The following is a 26,333-nucleotide window of genomic DNA, read 5'->3' as shown; positions in this document are numbered from 1 at the left end:
TTTCGTACCTTCTTCATTGTCTTTAAGTAACAGTCACTGTTTTGTTTTTGATTTTTTGTTTGTTTCTGGATGCTAGAAAAAGTTTGAATATTTCCAGGTTTTTAAACATGTCTGGTTGTTTTGGTTGTTGGGTTGATCTTTTTAGATTGAGTGTACATGCATTTGTGTGTGGCTGTATGAGAGATACAAAATTCCTACTCATGTCCTCAGTGCATTTTAAAGCCCATCTTTTTATTTTTAAAAACTTAGCTCACACTATATCTATAGTACAAATTCATCATAAGATATAAGATTCTAAGCAAATATAATATATTTACTTAGAATATTCTAACTAGATGACAGAAAATAAGAAAATAGACATAATTGGCTGGAGGGCAGGTAAAATGTACCATAAAAGAAAGTTCACGGGATAACGTAGTTCGTCCTTCAAACTTTGGAAGCTAAACATTGTACATAATAAAGTGATTTCTCATGTAAAACTGCTTTAAAAGTATTCAACTGTTGTTTTTTATGGTGTTAAAAAGAGGAAAATCAAATATGGAATCGCCCAGTGGGAAGCAGTGAGGCAAAGGAATCTGTCTCTTGGTAGGGTCTATAATGTAAACCATGACGTAATGCATTTTGTATGTACCATATTTCATTGCATGCTGGTTGGTAAGAAATGTGAGTATAAATTTTAACTATCCAAACAGGAGTAAAAGATTTCCACATAAATCTATAGATGTGAATGACCAAAAGAATATCTGTGAAAAGAATCTGAAATGGAGGGCTGATTTAGTGTAATTATAAAAACACTAAAAAGAAGTCTGTGTTTCCAGTAAATCTTTGGCAGGATTCATTCATGTTTTTGACTAATATCAAGGAAATACTCCAGGAGCTGCTACATTTTGGTTAAATGTTGTTTACAAAAACTTAGGAATGTGGCCTACAAGACTTTAAGATTATTTAATTCCACAGCTACCAAACATACAGCAGCAAAATGCAATCAGAGAAAACTGTAGAAAAGGCTGGAAAGCAGACATTATTCACTAATGTGCTCTTAATGCAAGGTTCCATCTTCACAGGATAAAATTCAGAGCCTGGGAATAATATGTAAGATAAAAGAGACATATTTTCCTCTTGTGCTAATATTTTTTATTCTGTTTGACACTGGGTAAGTTTCCTTACTAAGAAGAAATTATTACAAAGATCTAATTTCTCTCCATAAATGGTAACATGTACTTTCAAAAGTGGCACCACAAACACTTCCATACACATTTACTGCAGTTTAGTTGGCTGGGGTTGGGGAGGCGTTAGGAGGGCTTGATACCTATATTCTAACGCAACTTTCTATTTGCTGTGAAGATGGCAAGGTTGTCTTGAAGATAAAGACTGCACGGATGTGGTTAAATCATCAAAGGGGGTGATGTTACCGTTCTCCTTTGAACAGAAACGAAATGGGCTGTTGTAGATGCAAATTAAAGATTGTGCTCAAAAGCAGTAGCATGTTTGGCAGCTTGAGATGAAAAGATCAGAGCTGTAGGTAAGAAAAAGGGTTCTGTAGCTTAGTGATCCAAAAGGGAAACTCCCTTTCTTGCCATCAAAACTTTGCACATATATGCATGTGAACTGACAAGAGGGACTTTCCAACAAAAACACTTTTTTTCTGGGTAATAGAAATTAAGAAGCAACATCGGTTCAAAGTGTGTTGTCTGGTATCTAAGTAAGCAGGACACCTGTACTTTAACCATTCTTCGGCGTAACAATCTGAAAACTGCTTAAAAAGTTAAACAAAATTTTAAGATGCCTAGGCTGACTAACTTTTGTGAGAAAATAGTAGTAAATTACATGAACAGCTATTAAGCACAGATACCAATTTATGAACCCTTCTAATACTTAGCTATAGGCTTAGCAGTCATTTATTTTTACAAAGCAACATTTTTTAAAAAAAATGTCCCTTATAAAGCAATAAAAATTTCAAATTATGTGGACTAATGTATATTAGGGCCAGTGTGCAGGGAATCTTATGAAAGAAAGGGGTGATGACCTGGAGAGGACAGGAGTTCCACAAGGAGAGCAACAGAATAAAAAAATTGGAGATCAGGGATCTTTTCTGAGAATGGTACTCCAACCAAGGACCATGCATGGAGATAATCTAGAACCCCTGCACATATGTAGCCTATGGCATCTCAGTGTCCAAGTGAGTTCTCTAGTAAAGGGAACAGAGGCTGTCTCTGCCATGAACTCAGTGGCTGGCTCTTTGATCACCTCCAGATGAGGGGAGATCAGCCTTACCAGGCCACAGAGGAAGATAGTGCAGCCAGTCCTGATGAGACTTGATAGGCTAGAGTCAGATGCAAGGGGAAGAGGACCTCCCCTATCAGTGGACTGGGTGAAGGGCAAGGGAGAGAAAGTGGGATTGGGAGAGGACAGACAGGATGAGGGAGGAGGCTACAGCTGGGATGCAATGTGAATAAATTGTAATTAATAAAAAAATATAACAAAGCTTTTAGATAATATTTAAAATATTTTAATGTAGAAATTTGCTGTCTTAAATTGGAAAGTTAACAGAAAGAGACTTTAAATGTTTTTTGTATGTTTTATTTCTTATATTTAATCAAACATTTAATTCATATCTTAGGGCTAAAATTTATGCATGGAAATTATTGAAGACTAAGATCATTGGTAAAAATGGATACCATGCTGATAATGACTATTTTGAATGAATAATATTGTAACCTAAAAGCCCAAAGCTCTTTTGAAACCAGTAAGGGATGGTGAGTTTCTTCTCACTTTAGAAGGCTAAAACCATTTTATTAGATTATGGGTGCAATGGAACATAAGAAATTCCAAGGATTTCCTAAATATAGTCATCACTTAGACTGTAATGGAGGAAGAAAAAAGTACTTAAATATAATTACCTGAATGTCACTGCAAACCGGAAACACTCTTATTCTTAGAGTAAACTGAAAAACTTTTAGGTCCCGTCAGGAAGACATAAACAGCTTTCTTTAGAACATAATATGAATTTAATTTTGTTCAACAGCAGAGTAAGCAAAATTGCTTGAAAAATAAAGGGGAAACCCAACTTAACTTCTGAGCTCACAGATTCACAATTCAGCAAAAGCATATTCAGTATTTAAGTCATAACTTTGCAAGGTTTCTTGCTATGTGGTAAATCCACTAACAGATAATTAAAGTCAGCGATGTGTCTGATGTTAAGAAACCAAGGACCATGCATAGACTGGACCTTGCCCCCTACACAGATGTAGCTGATGGGCAGCTCAGGCTTCATGTGGGTCACCTAGTAAAGGAATAAGGGCTGTCTTTGACATGGACTCTGTCACCTGCTTTCTGGTCACTTCTTCCTGACAGGGCTGCCTTGCCAGGTCACAGCAGAAGAGGAAGCACTCAGTTCTGATGCAACTTCGTGAGCTGGGGTGGGGGTGGGGGGCTCCCTTTATCTGAGGAATAGGAGATAGAGTATGGGCAAAAAGGGAGAAAGGGTGGGACTGGGAGGAGAAGAGGGAGAGGGCTATAATCTGGATTTAAAGTGAACAAATAAATTAATTAATTAAAATAAAAATAAAAGAATATGAAGGCAGGAGATCACTCAGGTTTTCAACTGTCATTTGACCTTCAATTTAGACCTTCAAGTTTCTTTAGTTAAGCCAACAGCTATTTACAGCAACAGTATTAAAATTGATGCAACTTGGGGAAAAAAAAAAACATGTTTCATTTTCATTGAGACTTAGTCACAAAAAACATTTTTATTCTGAGACAAAGTTGGCTTAAACGGAAAGGCTGGGGGACTGTTAAACTGAGAGGAAAGATTCTCTACAGAAACTTCTCAACCGAATCTTCCACCAGAACTTCCCTTTCAATACCAACCATCAGTTGCGACACAGCAGCTGCAGGGGCCTAGACTAGTAATTTACTACACGTTGTTTTCATTTGTGAAATGTTAAATATAGCTAGGGCACCAGCACACCACCACAGGCCATTCTTCTCTGCACATTTTGTGTCAACGATACGTGTTGTAGCAACTGCAATTCCACTGAAAGCTCATTTGTCTCAACAGAAAGCAAGTGCTGGTAACACATCTTACAGCAGGAATACATTAAAAACCGAAAATCAAATTAGGTTATGTATGTAAACACATATGTATATCATAATGTAATTGATTTCAATTTATCAAGTAAGTGGAAGAGAGGAGAGAATCAGTGTTTGTAAATTTGATATTCAAAAGTCACATTTATTGACAAAAGACATTCACTAAAAGTAAAAGAAAGAACTTTGAAATTTTTGTAAAAGATCATCTTCTGAGGCATTTTTCCCCTCAAAAGCCTAAAAGAAACAAAGTCTTTTTATTACTTAGTAATTCATAACTTAGAGACAGTTATGGAAAAGATATTTTAGTATGAAAAGGAAAATCCTAAATAATCACATCAAATGAAAATTAAAATTATTTCAAAACAAGTGAAAAATACTGTTTTTTGTTGTTGTTTATTTGGTTGGTTGTTGTTTTTTTTATATATACTTTACCATTTCATACTCTGATATGAGATTGGAAAATGTAGATGATCACAATTTATGATTTTTATTTTTGATGGAGAAACATAAAGAAGCACTCTATATTTAGTGCTTAAAATAAAATTTGATCTTCCACAATTTGCTCCATAAAAAGACTGGCTTAAGAAAGCACTCAGTGCTGGGAACATGATAAGAACTTAACAAGTAGTAGCTGTGGTTATTACTAAATTAATAATTAATAAATTCTTAATAAATTAATACGTTTAGTCAATATAATATGTATTATTTTACTATATAATGCCAGTTAATCTTTATTGTCAGTTTGATGGCATTAGGAGTCCCCTAGGAGATACATTTTGGGTGGCGTCTGCAATAGTATTTTCAAAGAGGTTTAACCCACTGTGAGTATGGGTAGTGCCACCCCATGAGCTAGGGTCTCAAACATTAACTAGGGGAACACAAGCTGAGCTCTCTCCTTCTCTCTTTGCTTCCTGACGGTAGATACAATGTGAGCAGTTGTCATACAGCCCTACTGTGGGTGACTTTCTCCAGGACAGATCTCTGTGAGCCAAAATAAAACCTTCGTTGCTTAAAAAAAAAAAAAAAAAAGAAAAAAAAAAAAAAAAGAAAGCACTCAGTAAGAATGCTGACTTCTGCTGAGTAAGCTTCCTGATCCACAATTTACATTATGGTCAGTTGTTAATCACAACAAGTGATCAAGTAGGAGAGAGGGGGATACAGTCAGGATACAAAGTGTATACAAAGGATATAAATTTTAACAAATAATAATAATAATAAAGACAATTTTAAAAATATTGCAAGTGGTATTTTCTATGAAAGAAATCTATAAACGTAATAGCAAGCTTTTTTTTTAACAACTAAACACATATAAATGTGTGGTTATGTTTAACCAGTCTTATATGTTTAAAAAATCTGACACTAAGAATCAAAGTATTTCACTAATTATTGGTTAGGCTGTTTTGGGAGAGTAGCTGAGTTTATACATTTCTACTCCCTTATTTGGCATTTGTACTTCTTAGGGTTTTGATAATATATAAAAACTGGGGAAATAATCAAAATACGGAATACAGGTCAAGAGAGATGCTGGACAGAAACTAACAGTGTTTGCACATTTATTCACAATTAATGAAATGTAAATTTGTCACTTTTTAAGAAATAAAACCGGGGGGAGGAAATCTCTGAGACAAGCTGTAGTCCTACCACAGACTAGGATCCTGAGAGGATATAGCTGTGACTCTAGCTGAGACATGGAGAGGACATGGAGACTGCATGGGGACATGGAGGCTCAAAGGGCCACCTCCTAGCCTGTGGGACTTCTAGTGGAGGGAGGGGAACACCAATCCACCTTCAAAACCTTCCATTCAAAATTTACCCTGCCTACAAGATATACAGGGATAAGACAGAGCACAGAACAGGGCAATGGTTAACCAATGACTGGCCTAAACTGAGACCCATTCCATAGCAGAGAGGCAACCCCTGACATTATTAATGATACCCTGCTATGCTTGCAGACAGGAGACTAGCACGACTGTCCTCTGAGAGCACCCACCCAGCAGTGGAACAAAACAGATGCTGAGATCTACATTGGTAATAGGGCAGGATTAGGGGAGTCATGTGGAGGAGTGTATGGAAGGATAGAAGATCCTGGAGGGGACAAGAACTCCTAAATACCAAAAATGTCAACTAGCTTAGGTCTATAGGGGCTTTCAGAGACTGAGGCACCAACCAAAGAGCATGCATGGACTGGACCTAGGCCCACAATACAGATGTGCCTGATGGGCAGCTTGCTCTTCATGTGGGTTTCCTAGTAACAAAGGGACCCTGGGTCATAACTGTCATGTACTCAGTTGCTTGGTTTTGTATCACGTTCCCTAAACTGGGCTTCCTTGCCTGGCCTCAATAGAAAAAAATATACTAAGTCCTGATGCAACTCAGTGGGTTAGGGTGGGTTTGTAAGAGGGAGGGAAAAGAGTTCCCCTTTTCTGAGAAGGGGTAGGGGAATGGGGGGCTGGGAGGGTGCTACCAGGAGGAGAGGAGAGAGAGGGCTATGATTGATATGTAAAATGAATTAATGAATAAAGTTATATGAAAGGAAAAATAATATTAGCAAACTTTTATCAATACAGTGAAGCAATTATAACAAGATAATAATTCTGATTGTGAATTTACTTGTAAAGAGCATTAACTTCTTAAACCTTGTGGATTCTTTAGGTACAACAAACTCAAATCTTAGACAATTCTCCACCATACAATTGCTCACTAAGTCCACACCTTGTTTATGAAAACCGCAGACCAATTGGCTGAAGGACTGAACAGTAGAAACAAAATTCACAACTAAAAATGAAAGGAAAATACTACACAACTATTACATGTGTTAATGTAAATTAGCAAATAACTTATTAGAAATATCATTAGAACATTATAATGGTAATTAAAAAAAACAATAAAGCACAATTCAACTACTTAAAACCGAAAGACAATTATATGTAATAGTCCAATCAAAATATTCAAAGTAGAATTTTGAAAACCTTGAACATGAGTCTGCCACTCTCTCAGAGGCATGGTTATGAACAAAAGATTTGTAAAGCCTAAGCCAAACAGCAACATATTTTATATCCTAAATCTTTTATTACAGGTGTCAAACTGATTAATACTCAGTAGTCGTTGCTACTAGAGGCAATTGTCATTTTTATGAACTGTTTGCACATTGTGCAGTAATGAACTTACAAATTATTCTTTCCTTGCAAATGACAACTTTGTATGTATTATTCAATATTTGTTCACTGTTGCGTTGTTTACCTCTTTGACTGTTAGAGAGAACAATATAAACACAGCCAGCACTAGCATTTCATTCATATTAACAGCTATTAGCTGAAAAGCTAACCTTCAAAACTACAGTTGAAGCCTTTGTTACTTTGTAATGTTCCAACAGTGGAAACACTAGAATTGGTTTATATTTAACACTTTTAGACTTGATACCTTACTAAAAAGCAAAGTGTAAATTTAAAGTCTCTTGAGTACTTACAGTATTCATATTTGAAAAGATGTTAGAAATGCATCCACTGATATATAAATTATGGAGGTATATTATTCATTCAACACACTTTTTACATTTTCACATACATGACACGTTTTAAGCATGGCTAAATATGCTAACCAAACTATTCTAATGTTACATTGTATTTCACCCTCTACTATGTTCCTTTACATCATCCATGCAGCCTCACTTTTAATTACTCCTTCTTTGTCAGAACATTTTTTCTTTTAAGTCATGATCGTCAATAATTTTTCTCTTCAATCAACCACATTTTTTTCTCTTTCATCAACTTCTGAGAGCTAATGTAATGAATGCTTCTCTATCACCTCATTCCTAATAATTAATTCATTGCTAACTTATTTTAGGTTCAAATAAAGAGCTAGATATGGGAGCCAGAGAAGGAGATATTCTATAGGTAATATGAAAGGACAAAAGTGGCAAGCTAACAAACAGATGAGACCCTAACATTTTTAATCAGTCAGCTACTGTTATGCAATTTCAATTCCAATAGTTCATCAATGAATAAAGCACTAAAACAGCAATGATTTCATATACAAAGCATATGTACTCTCAAACTTCTCACTTCCTTAACTACCAAAATGCTCTAACTTAGGCATAACAATCAAAGCAATGATGTAATAAAAGTATAAGGAAAAATAAGATTCTTTCTTCCTCCATATTTGGGAAGGTATAGGACTGCTTTAAAAAATTAGTTTTAGAGTTTTAGGACAGAAATAGAAGACCATGTTGCAAAGAATGTAAGGAGTTATTGGGTTTTATTTCTTATTTATTTATTTATTTATTACAAATTATTCATTTTGTATCCCCACTGCAGCCCTCTCCCTTGTCTCTTCCCAGTCCCACCCACCCTTTCTCTTCTCCCCCCTATGCCCTTTTTCTAGTCCCCTGATAGGGGAGAACTTTCTCCCCTTCTATTTGACCTTAGCTTATCAGGTCTCACTAAGGCTGGCTGCATCATCTTCCTCTGTGGCCTAGCAAGGTTCCCCTCCCACCTCCACCCCAGAGGGGAAGGTGATCAAAGAACTGGCCAGTGAGTTCATGTCAGAGACGGCCCCTGTAGCTCTTACTAGGGAATCCACTTGGAAACTGAGCAACCTATGGGTTTTATTTCAATAATTCATTACATCTTAAAATGTCTGACTGGAAAAGAATATGACAGAACTTTCTTTACTTTTCCACATTAGCTTATACAGGCATAACTATTTAATAAATCAGATAAATCTACATTTAACACAAATAGGAATAGTGGAATCTCTGTTCTGTATAATTAAATGTCAGATCAAAATGAAGTCTCAATAAGGAAAAATAAAAAGTAAAGAAATGATTTTTAAAATGAATGTTCACCTTGAACAATGAAGTAACAATATGTTAAAGGTTAGTACTTAGTTCCATATTTTGCTCTATTGATAATGAGATAATATATTCAAAATTCCATCTTCCTTGAAAAATCGACTATGCAATGATTTTATTTTTATGGGTCCACATTTTTCCATGAGCAACATTAAATGTAGCTGATTCACTTTTTCATTAAACATTCACACTTAAGCCATAAATCAAGTGTGCAATATAAGTTTGACAAACCCAACATATTTAAGGACATAATGTGACATTTTTGGGTTATTCAAGAAACTCACCTTATCTCCAAAACTAAAGAAGAATTGATTTTCCAGCCTTGTACAGAATGTTGGAAGATGGTGGAGCCAGCCTTCCGAATGATTTTATCAGAGCTGTTGACAAGTGATCTACTCAAACACAATTCACCATCTCTGAAACAAAACAAATAGGCCAGCTGTGTGAAAATCAGAAGCATTTTGCATAAATGACATTATACACAACTAAATATTTATGTTGATGATTAGAAGTTAGATATTATTGGGGAGAGCACAGCCTTACCAGGCCACAGAGGAAGGCAATGCAGCCAGTCCTGTTGAGTCCTGATAGGCTAGGGTCAGATGAAAAAGGTGGAGGACCTCCCCTATCAGTGGACTGGGGGAGGAGCATGGAAGGAGAAGAGGGAGGGAGGATAGGAATGGGAGGGGATGAAGAAGGGCGCTACAGCTGGGATACAAAGTAAATAAATTGTAATAATTAAAAATTAAAAATTTGGGTGTTATTTTCACAAGTTAGAAGAAAAGAGAAGGGTGATAGAAGTTGTTTTAGAAGTTAAGTGACTGACACCACAGCAAACTTCTAACTCTCTTTTCTTATCTTTCATAGAAGACTGACCTCATATTTGAAGAAAAATAACTCTCATCAAAGCTACCATACCAACTACCCCCACCACTGCTCAGAGGTAGGATGTTTGGTCAATTTCTGTATAAGCTTATAACTTTGGCCACCAAGATTAGTTTCATTTCAAAGAAGGCATATAAATGTGCTGGAATTGGCTGCATACTATTAAGAAAATCTTGTGAGCGGGAGATCTGCGAGTGTGCTTGATTTCATGGTGTGTTTGTTTTGCATTCTTAGGCAGAAATTCGCTAGGTCACTGTGGTCTTACTTTAAGCTTGACAAAGAGCAACAATGCTATTGAATATGCAGTGACTGTGAAAATTATGGCATTTTCTATATGACAAAGCATTGTTGAAGTGTCAATTTAAGAAGAATTGGATTCTAACCTAGGAAGGATGAGATTCCCAGGAAGCAGAGAAGAAAATTATTTTGGTTCATATGTGTATTGCTTTTGTATTGTATTAAAAGCAACCAACTCTTTCAGTCAGTGGTCTCTAGTATAACATTTTCTAGTATACCTTGTGAACTGGTAATGTTAGGGTTTGGTGGTGTTATGATGGCAAGAGACATCTATTGTGTTATTTACTTCATGAGGACCTGTAGAGCTAAACATCTCACTATTGAACACACATTTGCCTTTGTGCTTTCTGGTAAAAAAAGAAAAAAAATTCAAAAAATTTGTAAGTCCATTAACTATGTTAGAGGAAAAGAAAGTTTAGCCCTTTCAAAGTGTGTACTGGTTTTAATTTTTTGGCTCTCAAGACCATTACTAAAATGCAAGATGATTATTCAAAATCACAAAATCTGAAGGTGTGCATATTACCTAGAAAATTTTCTCTGGCAATAGAAACATTACTTTTTAATGGCTGTTGGGTAATTCTAAACCTGGAGGCTAAATGTTTGGTTTTTGCTTTGTTTTATTTTTTTAATATATAATTTCAATTTGAAGCAAATTCTTGTTCTGCTTATGAAATTATATGAAAGCCACTCCCTGTGAAATTTGGAACTCCACAAAAGTTAATATTTTACACAGTTCTAGTGATGAACATGACACACATGCATGTCTGTTCAAGCTAAGAATAATCATTTTACAGACATCTTTAAGATGTTAGGAAACAGCACATTTTACTATGCAATGATACAGTCATCAGTTTTCATATTACATTTTTGATGATAATATTTTACATGTGAGTGAAAACATGGATATGCATGAAAGTTAACCTTTATGCTTTAACATATCCCTTCAATCAGGTATAAATTATCATTATTTTTATGGGAAGAGGCAAAGATTTTTTCCAATCTTCACACCATTAATAGTTGTCAATATTTTTTCTACTACTGATTGCTAGGGTTAGAATAATAATTTTACCAGCCAGTACATTTTCATAGAAGTAAAATTATTCATGAGATTGCATTTTTTAACTTGATATGGTATTATGGCGCTAAGTTATGGGTGTATTTCTACCTGTACAATGATTCTTATGATAATATAGTTAGTGTTATAAAATCTTAACAGAACTTCTGACATTAACATGTAAAAAGTACTTTGTATACAGTTATACTTATAACTGCATTTTCTGGGAACACTATGCCACTACAGTACTTCAATCTTTGAACTGCTTCTACTTCTACTAAACTGGTGACTGGCCGCTTATCAGGCTGCTAACAGTGGAAAGAATCTTGAATGTAAGTGGGTGCAAGTGCCAAACTCCTCTTTCACAGTTTTAAAGAGTTCCCAAGGGACCTTTTGCACAAGATCTTGGTTTCCCTGTCTGAAGAAAGACTCCCTTCCCATGAATGCAAGGCATGAGGAATATTGCCACCCACTTCTTGTTTCTCATTCTAGTTTGGACATGATATCTGAACAGCTGCGCTAAAATCATTTTTTGCATAGAGATATCTACAATACATTCACCACGAAATTCTTAAAAGGGGAGGAGCAAAAGACATCAAAGCAAGCATTCAGCACTAAAAAATGCAGTTTGACTGTGTTCTAGCTTATCTGCTGTTTAGAAAATTCAATGAAGATGATAATGTATAAGATCCCATTGTTAGGAAATATTCTTACTTTTGTCATTTAATATCGACACCTCTTTTGTTCTCTCTTTGATACAAGTTTCTAGTCCTTGCAACAGTTTATTTTGTCAATTATAATATACATAACAAAGGTGATTAAATACACTTTGGATATTAGGTCTCAACAGCCCCATACACCCTGCTGAAGCTCCTCCCACCCCTGAATGACTACTTAGTTTTGGAATGAATATGACTAGATAAAGATTTTTCATTAATTTAAAGTTTTAAAAACCATACCAACAAAAGAAAGTGAAGCAAACTAAGTCTGAATCCAAGCAGAAGGTAATTCTATATTTTATTCCCAAGGTGACAAGCAAATTAATGAGATACAGTGTAATGGGATTATAAAAATAATCTGTGAAGTAAAGTGCATATCAGGAAATACTGATTCACAAAGCCATCCTCCACACTGAAACAAATTGAAACTAACTTGACCTATACAGTCAGAGTCCAAACACTGGTATTTACCTTAGTGTCAATTTTATGAATGCCAGAACTCATAATTGTTGATCATTTAGTAATACAATGTAATCAGCTTTGAGGGGGGGGAAAGGCATGTACAAGACAAGTATATTGAAATCTTATATTAGTCTACCAAGCAAGTTTCAGGGAGTCTAATCAAAACGGACATCTACACATCACTTTGCCACATTTTCAAATTCTTTCACCTAGAAAGCTGTGTTCACTTTGTGCATGTGGGAATCTTAGAAACCATCTCTAATATAATCTGTTAAACCAAGAAAAAGTGGAAATTGGGACAAATGTGAAGCACATGGAAAAGATTAAGTCCAGAATGATGCACTTGGTACTACTAAAGATCTGAGATAAACCTGTTAACAAAGTCATTCTACCAATAAAGTTTATACAGAAGGTAATAACACTGTCAGATGGTCACTTGAACTGTTGGGAATAACCTCTTCTCGGTGAACACACTGCTGGCGCGCCTCTGGAGAGAGAAGGTGTATGCTGAGCAGGAAAGTTTCTCAGCTATCTTCTCCCTTTCTGCTTTCAATGACTGCTCAGTACTGAAGAGTGACTACTCAGTACTCACTCAGCGTGGGGACTGTGCTAAAGGAAGAAGCTTTGAATAGAGAAAGCGCCTACTCATAGTGGTGGGAGCATTGAACAAGAACTCAGAGGAATGTAAGATTAAAGGACTAGGTTGGAACTACTACCCACCCTCAGGGCATGCAGCGCCCGCCCGTTGATCTAGGCTCCAGATCAACACTTTACTCTTTACTGTACACTTTACTCCAAATCAACACTTTACTCTTTACTCCAGATCAACTCTTTACTCTTTACTTTACTCTTTACTCTTTATGCTTTACTCTTTCCTGGCCCCTCCACATAAGCTTGCACAGAGAAGAGGTGACAGGTTAGCCAATGAGTCAATTTCTCCAGCAGAGGCACTGTTGGGGAGTTAAGGGAAAACCATGTGCTCTGGTCATAAGCTTCCCCCTTGAACATTTCATTCCAGCGAGAAAAGGGGATGAACATCCAGAGGCAGCAGTTACCCTGCGCTGCTGCTGGCAACACTGGCCCCAGCTTGTGCTACTGAGTCTGGAAGCCCTTAGCAGTCAGGATTTCTCCAGCACGTGTGTGAGTGATGTCTCCACAACCAGGTCTCCCTGTCGTGTTAGGAAGGACTGAGGTTGAGAGCTTTAATTAAAGAGGAGGAGCTTTGAGCATGACTTTTTTTTGTTTGACTGTCACAAATGAAGGCAGGCTGACTCCTTTCAGAAATGATGAATCTCCTACCCCGTCTTCTCTTTACCCTGCTCTGACTAGTTGTTCTCTGAGAGGAAAGGACACGGGGCACACCTCTCTTCCTGTTTTGTTAACTCAAGCGCCGGCCCCAAGCCTTCTCAAAGGAACTCGGAAGAACGAAACCGCAGCTCAGCTTGCAAAGGGTGCGGGGCATAGCTGAGTACAGCTTCCCAGTCACTGTGTGGCTGCCGGAGGCAGATCCCCAGCTTCCACGGCTGCGCCCACCCACCAAAGGTTTCCAGAAAAATAAACAAGTAAATAAACGCCACAGAAGAAATGCCACCGTGAAACGTGGAGTGTCCTGGATCTGTTATTTCCCCCTTGAGGCAATTGGGGTGCATGCTTCCTTTTTAAAGGCAGTTTACCGGAGCAAAGAAAGGATTCCTTTCCAGCATCGCCACGCCCACTCCTGTTCGCCAGGGTCCCAAACCATTGGAGTCCTGTAGATGCTTGGCAGCTTTGTCTAGGCTGCGCCTCCTCTTCCGAACCCATCAGTTCAGAAAGGAACAAAGAACCGCGATTCGCAAGCCCCAGCCTCTGTCCCTTCCACGAATTCCCACGCGAGGGTTCGCCACCTTCAAGACCCCTTTGTCTGCCTTGTAAAAGCAGGTCTGCTGGGATGCCCACACCCCTCCCAGTTTTTCTTTCCCACTATTGACATGGGTTATTAAACCACCCACTTCTGTGTAAAGGATCACACATGATTCCTTATTTATTTTCTTTTCTCTGATACGGACCTTGTATAGGTTTGTTGAAGCCTAAGGACCATTCAGCCCATTCCTCATTAGCTTTCCTTTCTCCTACAGTCCCCATTTGAGCTTCCGAGTGTTAGGCTAGCTTTGTACAGAATAAAAAGTCCTTCCGCGAGGATACACCTGCGTGTTGCTCACTTAAATGCTACTGATTACTCAGCGACCAGCAAGGATATTAAGAAAGGAGCTGTGTAAAGTTTCACAGACTGTGTTTTAGCTGCCCTGTGCCCCTCCCCCACACATAACCGCTCACACAAAAATGGCAAAGCATCCTTCTTCGTTTTTAAAAATGTCAGAGACAATGTAAAAACAGAAGGAAATTTCAGCCAGTGCAATTTCCGACTGCGGAAGCCTCGGGACTTGGAAGGATTTCCGAAACAGGAGTTTTAACAGAGTTGACGAGCAGGACCATATCCTCAGAAAAAGCGCTTCCAAACCTTGTCAGAGCCACGAAGTTACCAGGCGCTTGGCTCTGCTCTGGATAGACTTCAAAGGCAGAGAGGCCAGGGGAGAGAGGAAGGAAGTAAGATATTTACAGAACTTAATGGGGCGGAGATTTTGAACACATCTTGACAAACTCTAGAGCAGAGATATACTCTGTGAAGGGACCGTTCCCAGTTTCCTTCTAAAACTGTAACCATGAAACCCAGGAGTTATATCCGTGGAGGAGTAAATAAGCAATTATCCTTATTGGCACTGAATTTCTAATAAGGAAGAAAGAAAGGAAGAAGGAAAGAAAGAAAGAAAAAGAGAGAAAGAAAGAAAGAAAGAAAGAAAGGAAGGAAGAAAGAAAGAAAAAAGAAAGAAAGAAAGAAAAAGAGAGAAAGAGAGTAAGAGAAAACAGATCTTACAGGCTACTCCCACCATTCCCTAAACAAAAACAAACAAGCAAACAAAACAGAGTAAAGACCTATTTCCATGTCTATGAACTTGAACTCCTGCATTTCGAGAAAACAGCTGTTTATAGAGTCTTCGTAGACCGACAGGACACAGAAAAAGGACGGGGCTTGCTAAGTAAAGACATCTCTTGAGTTCTGCTCAAGCATTAAAACGACAAGGGCACACTTTCTTTGTTGACACTTCTGCTGTGACTTCTTTAGTGAGCAGCACCCCGTGCCAATACATCAGTCACCATTGCCACCACCACAGCCACCACCGTCGCACAGGGCAAGTTAAACTCCTATTGCAAACAGTATGAGAAATGCACACACACACACACACACACACACACACACACACACACCCCTCCAAAGAGCCTTTGTTAATTTAATTGAGCTCGCTACAAGCAAGCTCAAACCAACACACATAGCACTCCAAATGTCACTCTACCATCTCTATGCACATTTCACTATGGCTTGACTTTGTGTCATATGCAGAATATTCATTTACCCGATGAGTTGCGTCTCTTGGTGCTCCTCAGTCCTTGCTATTTCTTTTGTCTTATAAAAGATCAGAAGTAGACTTATAGTGCAGATGGTCCACCGTTTTCTAATGGAGCGCATCTTGGGTGTCCGGGAAAGTCCTGGTTGCCCCAGCTCCGGCACCTTCTTTTGGTATAAATGCTCCGTTTTGGAGAAATAATCAAGGGGGAGAAATCTGAAAATTGCGAAGGGAGCGTGGAGCCGAGATCCCAGAATCAGGTCGCTAGGATGTTCTATGGTAGAGCTCTCCGGGTCCTCCAGCGCTGCCCAGCGCCCTGCCGCGCAGTTTGCGCTAGCCCAGCCAGGGTCGTTCAGCGCCACCTCCCTGGGGCTCAGGTTTCTTTTTCAAATGTGACACCTTGTGCTTTGGAGGTGGCGGTCGCTTCTGCAGCTGGGCTCGGGGGCGTCACTGGCCCTTTCCTCGCCGTAGCAGTGAAATGATAAGCAGGGCCAGCCAATCACAGGGCTGAGGGGGCGGAGGCTGCTGTTGCCTCGCGTTGCTGGCGGCTGCCCCGTTCCGGGGGAGGAAGCTGACGGTCGCAAGCGCGCGCGTTCTCGTGCACATACTCAAAACCCACAGACACACACTGATACACTCACTGTCTCCTAGGACGCCAAAACGTCACTGCTCCAGATCCAGGAGCACAGAGACCATCTGAACACATCAAAGTAAAGAGTGCATCTCATCTGCGAAAGATGAGACTCATCCCACCCACCGGAGGAATGCAATGGATAGAGCTAGGGGCTGGGCTGAGAAAGAAGCCTGTTATTGAACGCATGTTTGCTAAACATACATAAGCGCACTAGCGAATAAAACCGTCCAAGGGGGAGTGAAATGCAGCAGGGAAGTGGAAGGGGGACATTCATGATTCAGTGCACAACTCTGTCTGGAAAATGCAAATATTCGCGGAGCCAATGAGCTGATCTCGCCCGCAAAATGGGTGGGTATGAGGAGCCCACCTTGAAGCTTGCAGTAAGCATGTAGAATCAGAGGTTTCCTTAAGCTCGTTATGGATATTTTTGTGACCCTGTCTTTGTCATTTGGAAACTGCTCACGAAGAAATGAAAACAAGTTCAATGCCATTTAAACTTGATTACAGAGAAACTGAATTATGAGGGGAAAAAAGTAGCCAAACCCGGACTCGGGCACACCCACAAACACATCCACAGTCCAAGGAAAGAAGAAAGGAAGGATAGAAAGCAGGACAGGCATGCTCCTCTGAAGTGTGTTGATCTCTGACTTGTACTCCTCCTCCCTCATACCATTTTCCTTATTCCTATTGTATCCTGCAATTAGCTGGCCTGGAGTGCTTTCTGAGTTCTCTGTGTGAGTACCTCTCCATTCCCAGTTTCCAGCAAATCCAAGGGAGCTGACCACTGATCGAACATCCACACTCTTCCACAGCAGAAGACAGAACGCAAGTCAGACTCCTTTCTATCTGTGTGCCTTAGCCCCAAGATTCCCAAGGCTCTTATGGCTGAGTTCCTGCTCCTTCAGGCTGAGAATTAGCTCTGGTAGTCCATCCCTCTCGCCACTTAAGTTTGCTCTTTCCACATCAAGAAATGATCAGGCCCACCACCAGGACTCCAGCATCCTTGGATTTAGGAGAAATTCCAAGTGACTCCAAGAACAGCAGGAAATGAAAAGATATCCCTCTTGATTAAAACCCCAGTTTTCAGAAGCTCAGGGATAGTTTGCCTAGCTGCTAAAGTCCCTAAAAACAAAACAACAAAGCTGTATAAAAGCCCTGGGCCCTTTGCTTATGCATGCCAGTGTCTACTTGAGGTTTCGGAAGTTAAAACTCTCCCAAGTTTTGAAGGCCTAATCTCCCGCAGCCCAGCCCAGCAAAGGGCCAAGTCTAAAATGCACCAAGGAGCAAGTAATTATGAGTCTTTATTGACACTGCAAGTGGCCTGCCGGGAGCCTTTCTAGTTTATTGATGTGTAGGCAAATCCTGCTCTCCTTAATGCATTTTTTTTTTTTTTTACACAGACTTCTCAACTAGCAGCAGAGAGAAGAATAAAACAGTTTATTTGAGTTAAAGGGAAGTGGTGGTGGCAGGGGTGTGTCTGTGTATCCATACAAAAGAAAGACAGTAATTATAAAAAATGTTTAATGTTGCTTATTATGGGGAAAATAGTTTTCCCATACAGAGTATATAATTTTATTTTTTTCCTACATTAATCATTTTTCTTCACTTAAGTACCCAACTTAAAATCTCTTCTTTTGTTTTTATATAGTATTCTTTTGATATGTTTCCATACATAAGAACCAAATATAATGTGTCCAATCAAGAAAGATCTTGACGTTAGCTAGAATGAACAATCATAAATTTAGTATAATTTCTCACAAATCAGGAAGTCTATCATCATTACTCTCAATTATTTAGCATTGTTTGGCTTGAGTTATGTACAACAATATTCTTTTGCATGCAGTACCACGGTTTGTAGCCAAGTAAGAATGTTTTTACAATGGACTGCACTTCAGTACTATCAATTAAATAATCTTCAATTTATAATATCAATGTGAAGGTGTTGTGAGAGCTATCTTTTATCTTGAGCTGCTCAGAAACACCTCAATTTTTAATAATCACTTTGTTTGAGGCCCACAATTTAATTGTCTAATGACCCTTGTTTTAGCAGTGGAATTTTGTGGTTCTAACTATTACTATTTCTTATCATACAGCCCTTTGAGATGTGAGCAACACACAGAAGCAATACCTCACCCACGCTTTGGTACATCCTACTCTATTACCTAGATGTACCTTTTCTATGTTTCCATTTTTTTTCTGTGTTTTTCTGATCAACCATAATAAGCGGTCATTCTTGGTAGAAACAGAGTGTCCAACCAATGTTCTTCAATCCCTCTTTATTTTTGAAGAGTGGCAGTTCAAAGTGTGATTGTTTGCTTCGATACCTCTAAGGGACATATTATTAATCACACTAATGTGATTTCTTCATCATGGATTTAAGTATTCTTTCTTGGTTCTAGACTCCTGGGCTAGACTACTACATTTGTTTTCTTATGAGCCTTTTCCCAAATGAATGAGAAAATTAAGTTCTTTTCTTGACTATTCTCAATGCATTATATTAAAATCAAAAGAAGAATTATAACATAAAAATTTCATGGCCAAAAGAACTGTCTTCTTTCTTTTGAAAGCTGCATATGTGTTTTTGCATACAATAAATGTTTTAACAGTTCACAATGAGTAGCTTTGGGAAATATTGCCTGAAAGAATACACCATGTAAAATTCCATGACTGTGTTCTGTGCAAATTAAATTTTGTAAACAAAAAGACATTTTAAATAATATGACAACATTAATTATTTGTATGCATCATTATTAGCTGGCATACTATTGGTGATTATAGCATACAAAAACTTAATCCTTGTAGAATTCATATATATGTATATATTCATCTATATTCACACACACACTGTATTCTCTGTAGCACTTTTGTTTCTCAAAAATACTAATAGAAATTATTATATAGAAATAAATATTAAAAAAATAAATATTAAGAAAATTGAAAATCAGACTCAGTCCAGTGAGAAGACTCCACTGGTAAAAGTGCTCACCACAAATGCTAATGAAGGACTTGTATCCCCAAGATCCACAAGGTAGAAGCCTAGAGTATACTTATACTAGTGGTCCTCTGACATCCACAACGAAATGTATGCACACACACACATAACACACACACACACACACACACACACACGCAGACACACACTTTAAAAAAATAAAATCAGTCCCTCCTTATTCCCAGAGGGACAATTCTGAGTTGAGTAGCAACTGTTTTGTCTCATTTTTTTATAATTTTGTTTATTTCAGATATTTAATTAATTCCTGCTTTTATTTATTTAGTTCAGTCTTCATTTAAATATATAAAGTAAATGATTCAATTAAAGGTTACAGACTGTATGCTTTGCTTGTTACTATGCTAAGTTTGTAAAAATTCTCAATTTTTGGAAAACAAGTAGTTGGACAAGTGAATAACTAAAGTACTTATAAAAGAAAGTTTGAATTCCAACCATAAAAATGTCTAATCCATCAGCAGAGTATTGCTGCTGGGGAGGATAGATCAATAGACACTTATTGGAAGAAGCCTTTGGGAATAAGAAAAATAATGAGTCTATTTTACATCTAAACTCTAACTCCCCAACATAAAATAAATAATTGATCTCCCTCTCCATTACCACAATCATAATTCTCTATATCCCACTTGAAATAGGTCAATACTATAGAGATCATATGCATGGTGAGGAAGCTCATCATTCTCACATCCATCATTTATGCAATTGTGATCATTTGTATCAGCTGCAATTACAACAATATCATTAAACAAGCATTATAAAAATTGAGTCACTATACAAGGAAAAGTAGTAAGATTTTTAATGTCTCTTGTATGACCTAAATGTAGATTTATTTATTTCTTTAAAACATGCTCTAGGATATGAAGAACATGTAGTGGATTTGTCCATTTTTAATCTTCTTGACAGGAAACTACATCTATAGTGAAGTGAATTCTTATTGTGGATACAACGAATGCAAATTATATGCTTAATAGCATTATATGTATATTATCGTACAAATAGTTCTGGAATTGATGGAGATTTTGGAGTGTGTATGTTCAGTGTCATGAAACCAACATGCTTGTTTCATTGTGTTTTATAAATAAAGGATCTTTCTTAATACATGATGATGTCTCTCTGAAGATAAAATCAATGTCAAAATTATCAATAAGCTACTGCAGACAGTATAGTAAGCAAAAGAAAACAAAAAATTTTGCATGAAAAGATTTTAAGACAAACAAAATTATGAGAATTTTTTTGTAAAGTGTGAGAAAAGAAAATTTTATCGAGACATGAAGGTATTACTTGTATCTTTGGCGCCTAACCTTGATTTTAAGGAGAGCTATCACTATGGGTATATATGAACAAATTTAATAACAGTCATTATAACAGCATCTAGTCATAGAAAACATTTATCCTCGTGACCAAGCAGTGTTGATTCTTTACCAGCCAACTTTAAAAAGAGTGCAACAAAACTCTTAAAAATAAAAGACGAACTACCAAGTTTAAGATAGAAAAATGGAAAACAGAGAACTTCATTCATAACATCCAAAACTCAATGGATGGAGTAACACGAGAGAAATCAAGGTGAAAAGATGAGGATATATGCAACCTGGATTTCTGAAGTGCAAGAACAAATGGGTTGATAAATTAAAGTGAAACCAAATTTGCTACAGAGAAAGTAAAGTGGCACAGACAGATTTCAGGTCACCAGAAATGAGGACAAGAGCACGTATAGACAGCACAAAGAGAGTTAGCTACTAAGAGTAAATGGGTAAGTAGGTGAGAGCAGGAGAGCTGTGTGTTGGGATAGGGTGGGGGCACCAGAGGAAGCACTACCGTGGAAAATCACACAGAATGCTTTTCCTATGCTTGGCCATAATCTGCCTAATACACCCAACAAAGTCAGAATTAAGGGCCTTCTGGAGAAGGAAAGGGTCCTTCAAATGTCCAGTGACAGAACCATCTGATTGATCTGCAACATCACAACAAAGGGGCAAATATATTCACTTAGTGACTGGATTGTGTACTATTGCTTCCTTAACTTGCATTACTGTAAAATTTAAATGATTTTTTAAAAAAATCTTGTTTATACAGCATAGTTGTCACTCAACACATCAGTTCAAGATTAATTCAAACTTTCCATTTTTATTTGGTGTTTTGATTATTTTCTAGGATAGCACTTGAGCTTTATTAGTTGGTTTGTATTTAACAAACAATCCACCAGCCAACCATCAAAGTAACAAAATATATTAATTTCTTTTTCATGACATGTCACCAGCTGTTTCTATGGCTCTGCATTTCTTGTCTTCTCACCCTAGAGTCCTGCCATGAGGAACCCTCTATCTGAAACATAAGTAAAAGTCATAGCAGAAACTCCTTGTGCAGCCCTCAGTTCAGTACAGATAGATCTGTGCGCTGTTTCCTCTCATTTGCTGGCCAAAGTTTGACATCTGGTCAAGCTCAAAGTCAGTAAAAACAGTAGAACAGTATCTCCTTCAGGAGTGTTTTGGTTTCCCATATATAAACAAATGAGTCAGCAGAAATATTTTACTAGGAAAAGAGTGAGCAAAACCTTAGGGAAAAAGAAAGGAAGAAAAAACAGAAAGAGGGAGAAAGGAAGAAAACCAGATCTAAGCCTGAAAGCATGATACAATAAATTTCCACACACATAGAAATATATGTTAAAAAATAAAAGCAAAAGTGAAATAAAGCCAGAATAATCTGAGTGAGTCCTATATTCCCGAGAAAGGGAAATAAACTGCAGGTCAAGCCTATAGTGTCCACTGGAATTTAAGAAGACACAACTATTTTGTAAATTCTTTTTTTTTAATATAAAAAGTAAATAGAATGGAAACATCACTGTTGGAAAAGAAGACCAGCTGTTTTGTATTTCTAACAGCCCTGTTCGGAAAACCAAAGAAATTAAAACAGAAGCAACTTTTTATACTGCAGTGTTTCACTATTACCATCACTAACTCAGTTATACCATTTTATCATCATTTGCAAGTATTCTACATATCCGTGGAGTAACTTGCATCATTTAACACATACATGTTGCTAGCAGCTTTCTTTAATTTTTATTTATTTATTTATTTACCTCCTGGTTGTAGTCCCATCCCTCCTCTCTCCTCCAAGTCCTACCCTCCTTCTCTCTCCCTCCTACCTTTGCCTCTTCTCAGAGAAGGAGATCTTGGTTAGAGTCATGCAGGGCAACCTTCAGCTTAGAATCCTACTCTGCTAATTCCTGATCTACCTGACCCAACTGGGACAAAACAAGGAGAGACTAGTTGTACTTGGGCTCTGACCCACATTGTCTGGCTGTCTGTTATCCTGAGGCCACTGTGGGTCCAAAAGCAATATTAAACTTAAAAAATTCTCTATTCTAAGACCATTAGAGACCACCAGACCTGGTAACACCAGAGGCATCAACAGGGGTAGAAGTCAACATAAGAACACATGCAACAAATCCCAGGACCATTTGACATCATCAGAAACCAGCAGTCCTACCACAGCAAGCCTATTGTCATGCCCAAAGCACCAGAAAAAGACTTTAAATCACAGGTTATGAAAATGGTAGAGGTCTTAAAGGAGGAAAATAAATCCCTCAAACTAGAATAGAAAAATAGAATCAAACAGGTGAAAGAACTGAATAAATACCTAAAAGACATTAAAGACATACAGGAAGCTATAATTAAACAGGAAAAGGAAATGAATAAAACTGTTCATTACCTAAAATTGGAACTAGAAGCAATAAAGAAAACACAATCTGAGGTAATCGTGGAGATGGAAAATCCAGCAAAGAGGACAGGAACTACAAAACAGAAGTATGTTTAATAGAATACAAGAGATGGAAGAGATACGTAGTAGTAGATACAATTGAAGAAATTAATGCATCAGTCAAAAAAAATGTTAAATCTAAAAAGCACCTGACACAGAACATCCAAGAAATCCGAGACTCTATGAAAAGACCAATCTTTAAGAATAACAGAAATACTAGAACAAGACTCCCAGCTCCAAGGCCCAGAAAATATTTTAAAGAAAAATCATAGAAAAAAGAAAATACTTTCCCAACCTAAGAAAAGGAATGCCTATAAACTTACAAGAAGTTTGCAGAACCCCAAATAACTTGGACCAGAAAAGAAAATCACCCCCCCATATAATAATCAAAACACTAAATATACAGAACAAAGAGAATATTAAAAGCTCCAATGGAAAAAGGCCAAACCTGTCAGAATTACATCTATTTTCTCATCAGAAACCCTGAAAGTCAGAAGGGCCTGGACAGGTATTTTAAAGAAACTAAGAAACCACAAATGTCAGCCCAGAACATTCTTTTTAATCCAGCAAAACTTTCAATCACCATAGATGGAGAAAACAAGATATTTCATGAAAACAAACAAGTTTAAACAGTACCTATCTACAAATCTAGCCCTACAGAAGACATTAGAAGAAAAACTGCAACCCAAGGAGTCCTAATATACTCAGAAAAGCACAGGTAATAAATAACCCCATATCAGTAAAACCAATAGAAGGGGATCTCTCTCTCTCTCTCTCTCTATTTCTATCTATCTGTTTATCTATCTCTCTGTATCTCTCTTTCTCTCTCTCCTGCTCTCTCTCACACACACAAAACCACGACCAATATCAAAATAATAGAAGTAACAATCAATGGTCATTAATACCTCTCATCATCAATGGCCTCAATTCAATAAAGACACAGGTTAGCAGAATGGATGTAAAAACAGCACTCATCATTCTGTTGAATACAAGAAACACATCTCAGCAATAAAAATAGACAGTATCAAAAAAAATAGACAGTATCTCACTGCTTGAAAAAGGTTTTCTAAGAAAATGGATCCAAAAAGCAAGCTGGAGTAGGCATTCTAGTATCTAATAAAAGAGACTTTCAACCAAAATGAATCAAAAGAGTTGGGGAAGGACACTTCATCTCATTAAAAGAAAAATCCACCAAGATCCCCTCTCAGTTATGAACATCTATGCCCCAAATGCAAGGGCACCCTCATTTGTAAAAAAAAACACACATTACTAAAGCTTGAATTACACATTGAACCACAAATATTAATAGTAGGAGATTTTAATACCCCACTCACTCCAATGGACAGGTCATCAAGACCAAAACTAAATGTGAAATATTGAAACTAATTGATGTCATTAATCTAATGGACCTAACAGATACCTACAAAACATTTCACCAAAACACAAAAGAATATATATATTTCTCAGCACCTCACACAACCTTCTCCAAAATTGATCATATATTTGGTCACAATGCAAGCCTCAGCAGATATAAGAAGATTAAAATAAGCCCCTGCATCTTAGGAGACCACCATAGCTTAAAGCTGAAACTTAACAGCAACAGGAACAACAGAAAGACTACAAACTCATGGAAAATGAACAACTCCCTATTTGATGACCAATGTGTCAGGGAAGAAATTAAGATATTCTAGTATTTAGTGAAAATGAAGGTAAAATGTACCCAAACTTATGGGACAAAATGAGAGTAGTGCTAGGAAGAAAATTCATAGCACTAAGCACCTTCTTAAAGACTTTGGAAAAACATATACTACTAACCTACCAAGACACCTAAAAGCTCTTGAAAAGAAGGAAGCAAACACACCAAAGAGGAATAGATGACAGGAAATAATCAAAATCAAGGCTGAGATCAATAAATTGGAAACAAAGAGAGCAACACAAAGAATCAATGAAACCAAGAGCTGTTTCTTGGAGAGAATCAACAAGATACATAAATCCTTAGCCAAACTCAATAAAAGGCAGAGAGTAAGTACCCAAATTAACAGAATCAGAAATGAGAAGGGAGATATAATAACAGACAATGAGGAGATCCAAAAAATCATTAGGTCTTACTTCAACAGCCTGTATTCATTAATTTGGAAAAATCTAAAGGAAACTGACTATTTTCTTGATAGATTTCACCTACCAAAGTTAAGTCAAAATCAGTTAAACAGTTGAAACAGTCCTAAGAAAATAGAAGCTGTCATCAAAATTTCCCATCCCCCCCCCCAAAAAAAAAGGCAGGACCAGATGGTTTAAGCTCAGAATTCTACCAGATATTCAAAGAAGAGCTAATACCAATACTCTTCAAACAAAACAGAACCTGAAGGAACATTGCCCAATACATTCTATGAAGCCACAGTCACTCTGATACCTAAAACACACAAAGACTCAGCAAAGAAAGAGAATTTCAGACCAATTGCACTCATGAACATTTATGCAAAACTACTCAATAAAATACTCAAAAACTGAATCCAAGAACACATGAAATACATCATCCACCATGATCACATAGCCTTCATACCAGGGATGTAGGGATGATTCTACATATGAAAATCCATCATCATATTCCACCATATAAACAAACTCAAAGGAAAAAAATCGCATGATTATGTCATTAGATGCAGAAAAAGCCTTTGACAAAATCCAACACCCTTTCATGATGAAAGTCTAGGAAAGATGAGGGATACAAGGCACATAAAGGCACATATAGCAAGCTGCTAGTCAACATCAAATTAAATGGACAAACACTTAAAGCAATGCCACTAAAATCATGGACAAGACAAGGCTGCCCAGCTAGTAGCTTTTCCTATTCATCTCAGAATGTGGGCACATGTGCAGGTCATATCATTGTGTTCCAGGGCTATAGCATAAGCTCCTTTTCCACCTAACAGAGCTAGGTTAGGAGCGAACAAAATTTTTGCTTCTTTGTTGTAGAGGTTCTGTTTTAATTTTACTACTTCTTCATCAGCATATGTATTCTTTCGAATAATTTATGTGTACAGTTTATATGTAGCTATCTTGACTCATTCATATATCATGGTGTTTTTGCTATTATTTTTAAAGAAACAACCATTATTGGCACTGCTTTTTAAGCACAGA

The 26,333-nt window shown here is 37.4% G+C and overlaps 1 protein-coding gene across 1 annotated transcript in view; it reads right to left on the bottom strand.

Moving 5' to 3' along the window:
• The window catches only part of St8sia4 (ST8 alpha-N-acetyl-neuraminide alpha-2,8-sialyltransferase 4), a 101,092-nt gene extending 84,730 nt beyond the window's left edge, over positions 1-16,362 (bottom strand). Inside the window, exons 1-2 of the mRNA XM_021663170.2 lie at positions 15,808-16,362; positions 9,226-9,357 (exon numbers count right to left, since the gene is read on the bottom strand). Coding sequence (XP_021518845.2) covers positions 9,226-9,357; positions 15,808-15,920 — 245 coding nt within the window. The 5' untranslated portion in view covers positions 15,921-16,362. The remainder of the gene's footprint in view (positions 1-9,225; positions 9,358-15,807) is intronic.
• Between the last annotated feature and the right edge of the window lie 9,971 nt (positions 16,363-26,333).

Source organism: Meriones unguiculatus, chromosome 15 (genome assembly GCF_030254825.1).
Source record: "Meriones unguiculatus strain TT.TT164.6M chromosome 15, Bangor_MerUng_6.1, whole genome shotgun sequence".
Lineage (NCBI taxonomy): Eukaryota > Metazoa > Chordata > Mammalia > Rodentia > Muridae > Meriones > Meriones unguiculatus.
This window is presented reverse-complemented; position numbering and strand designations above follow the sequence as displayed.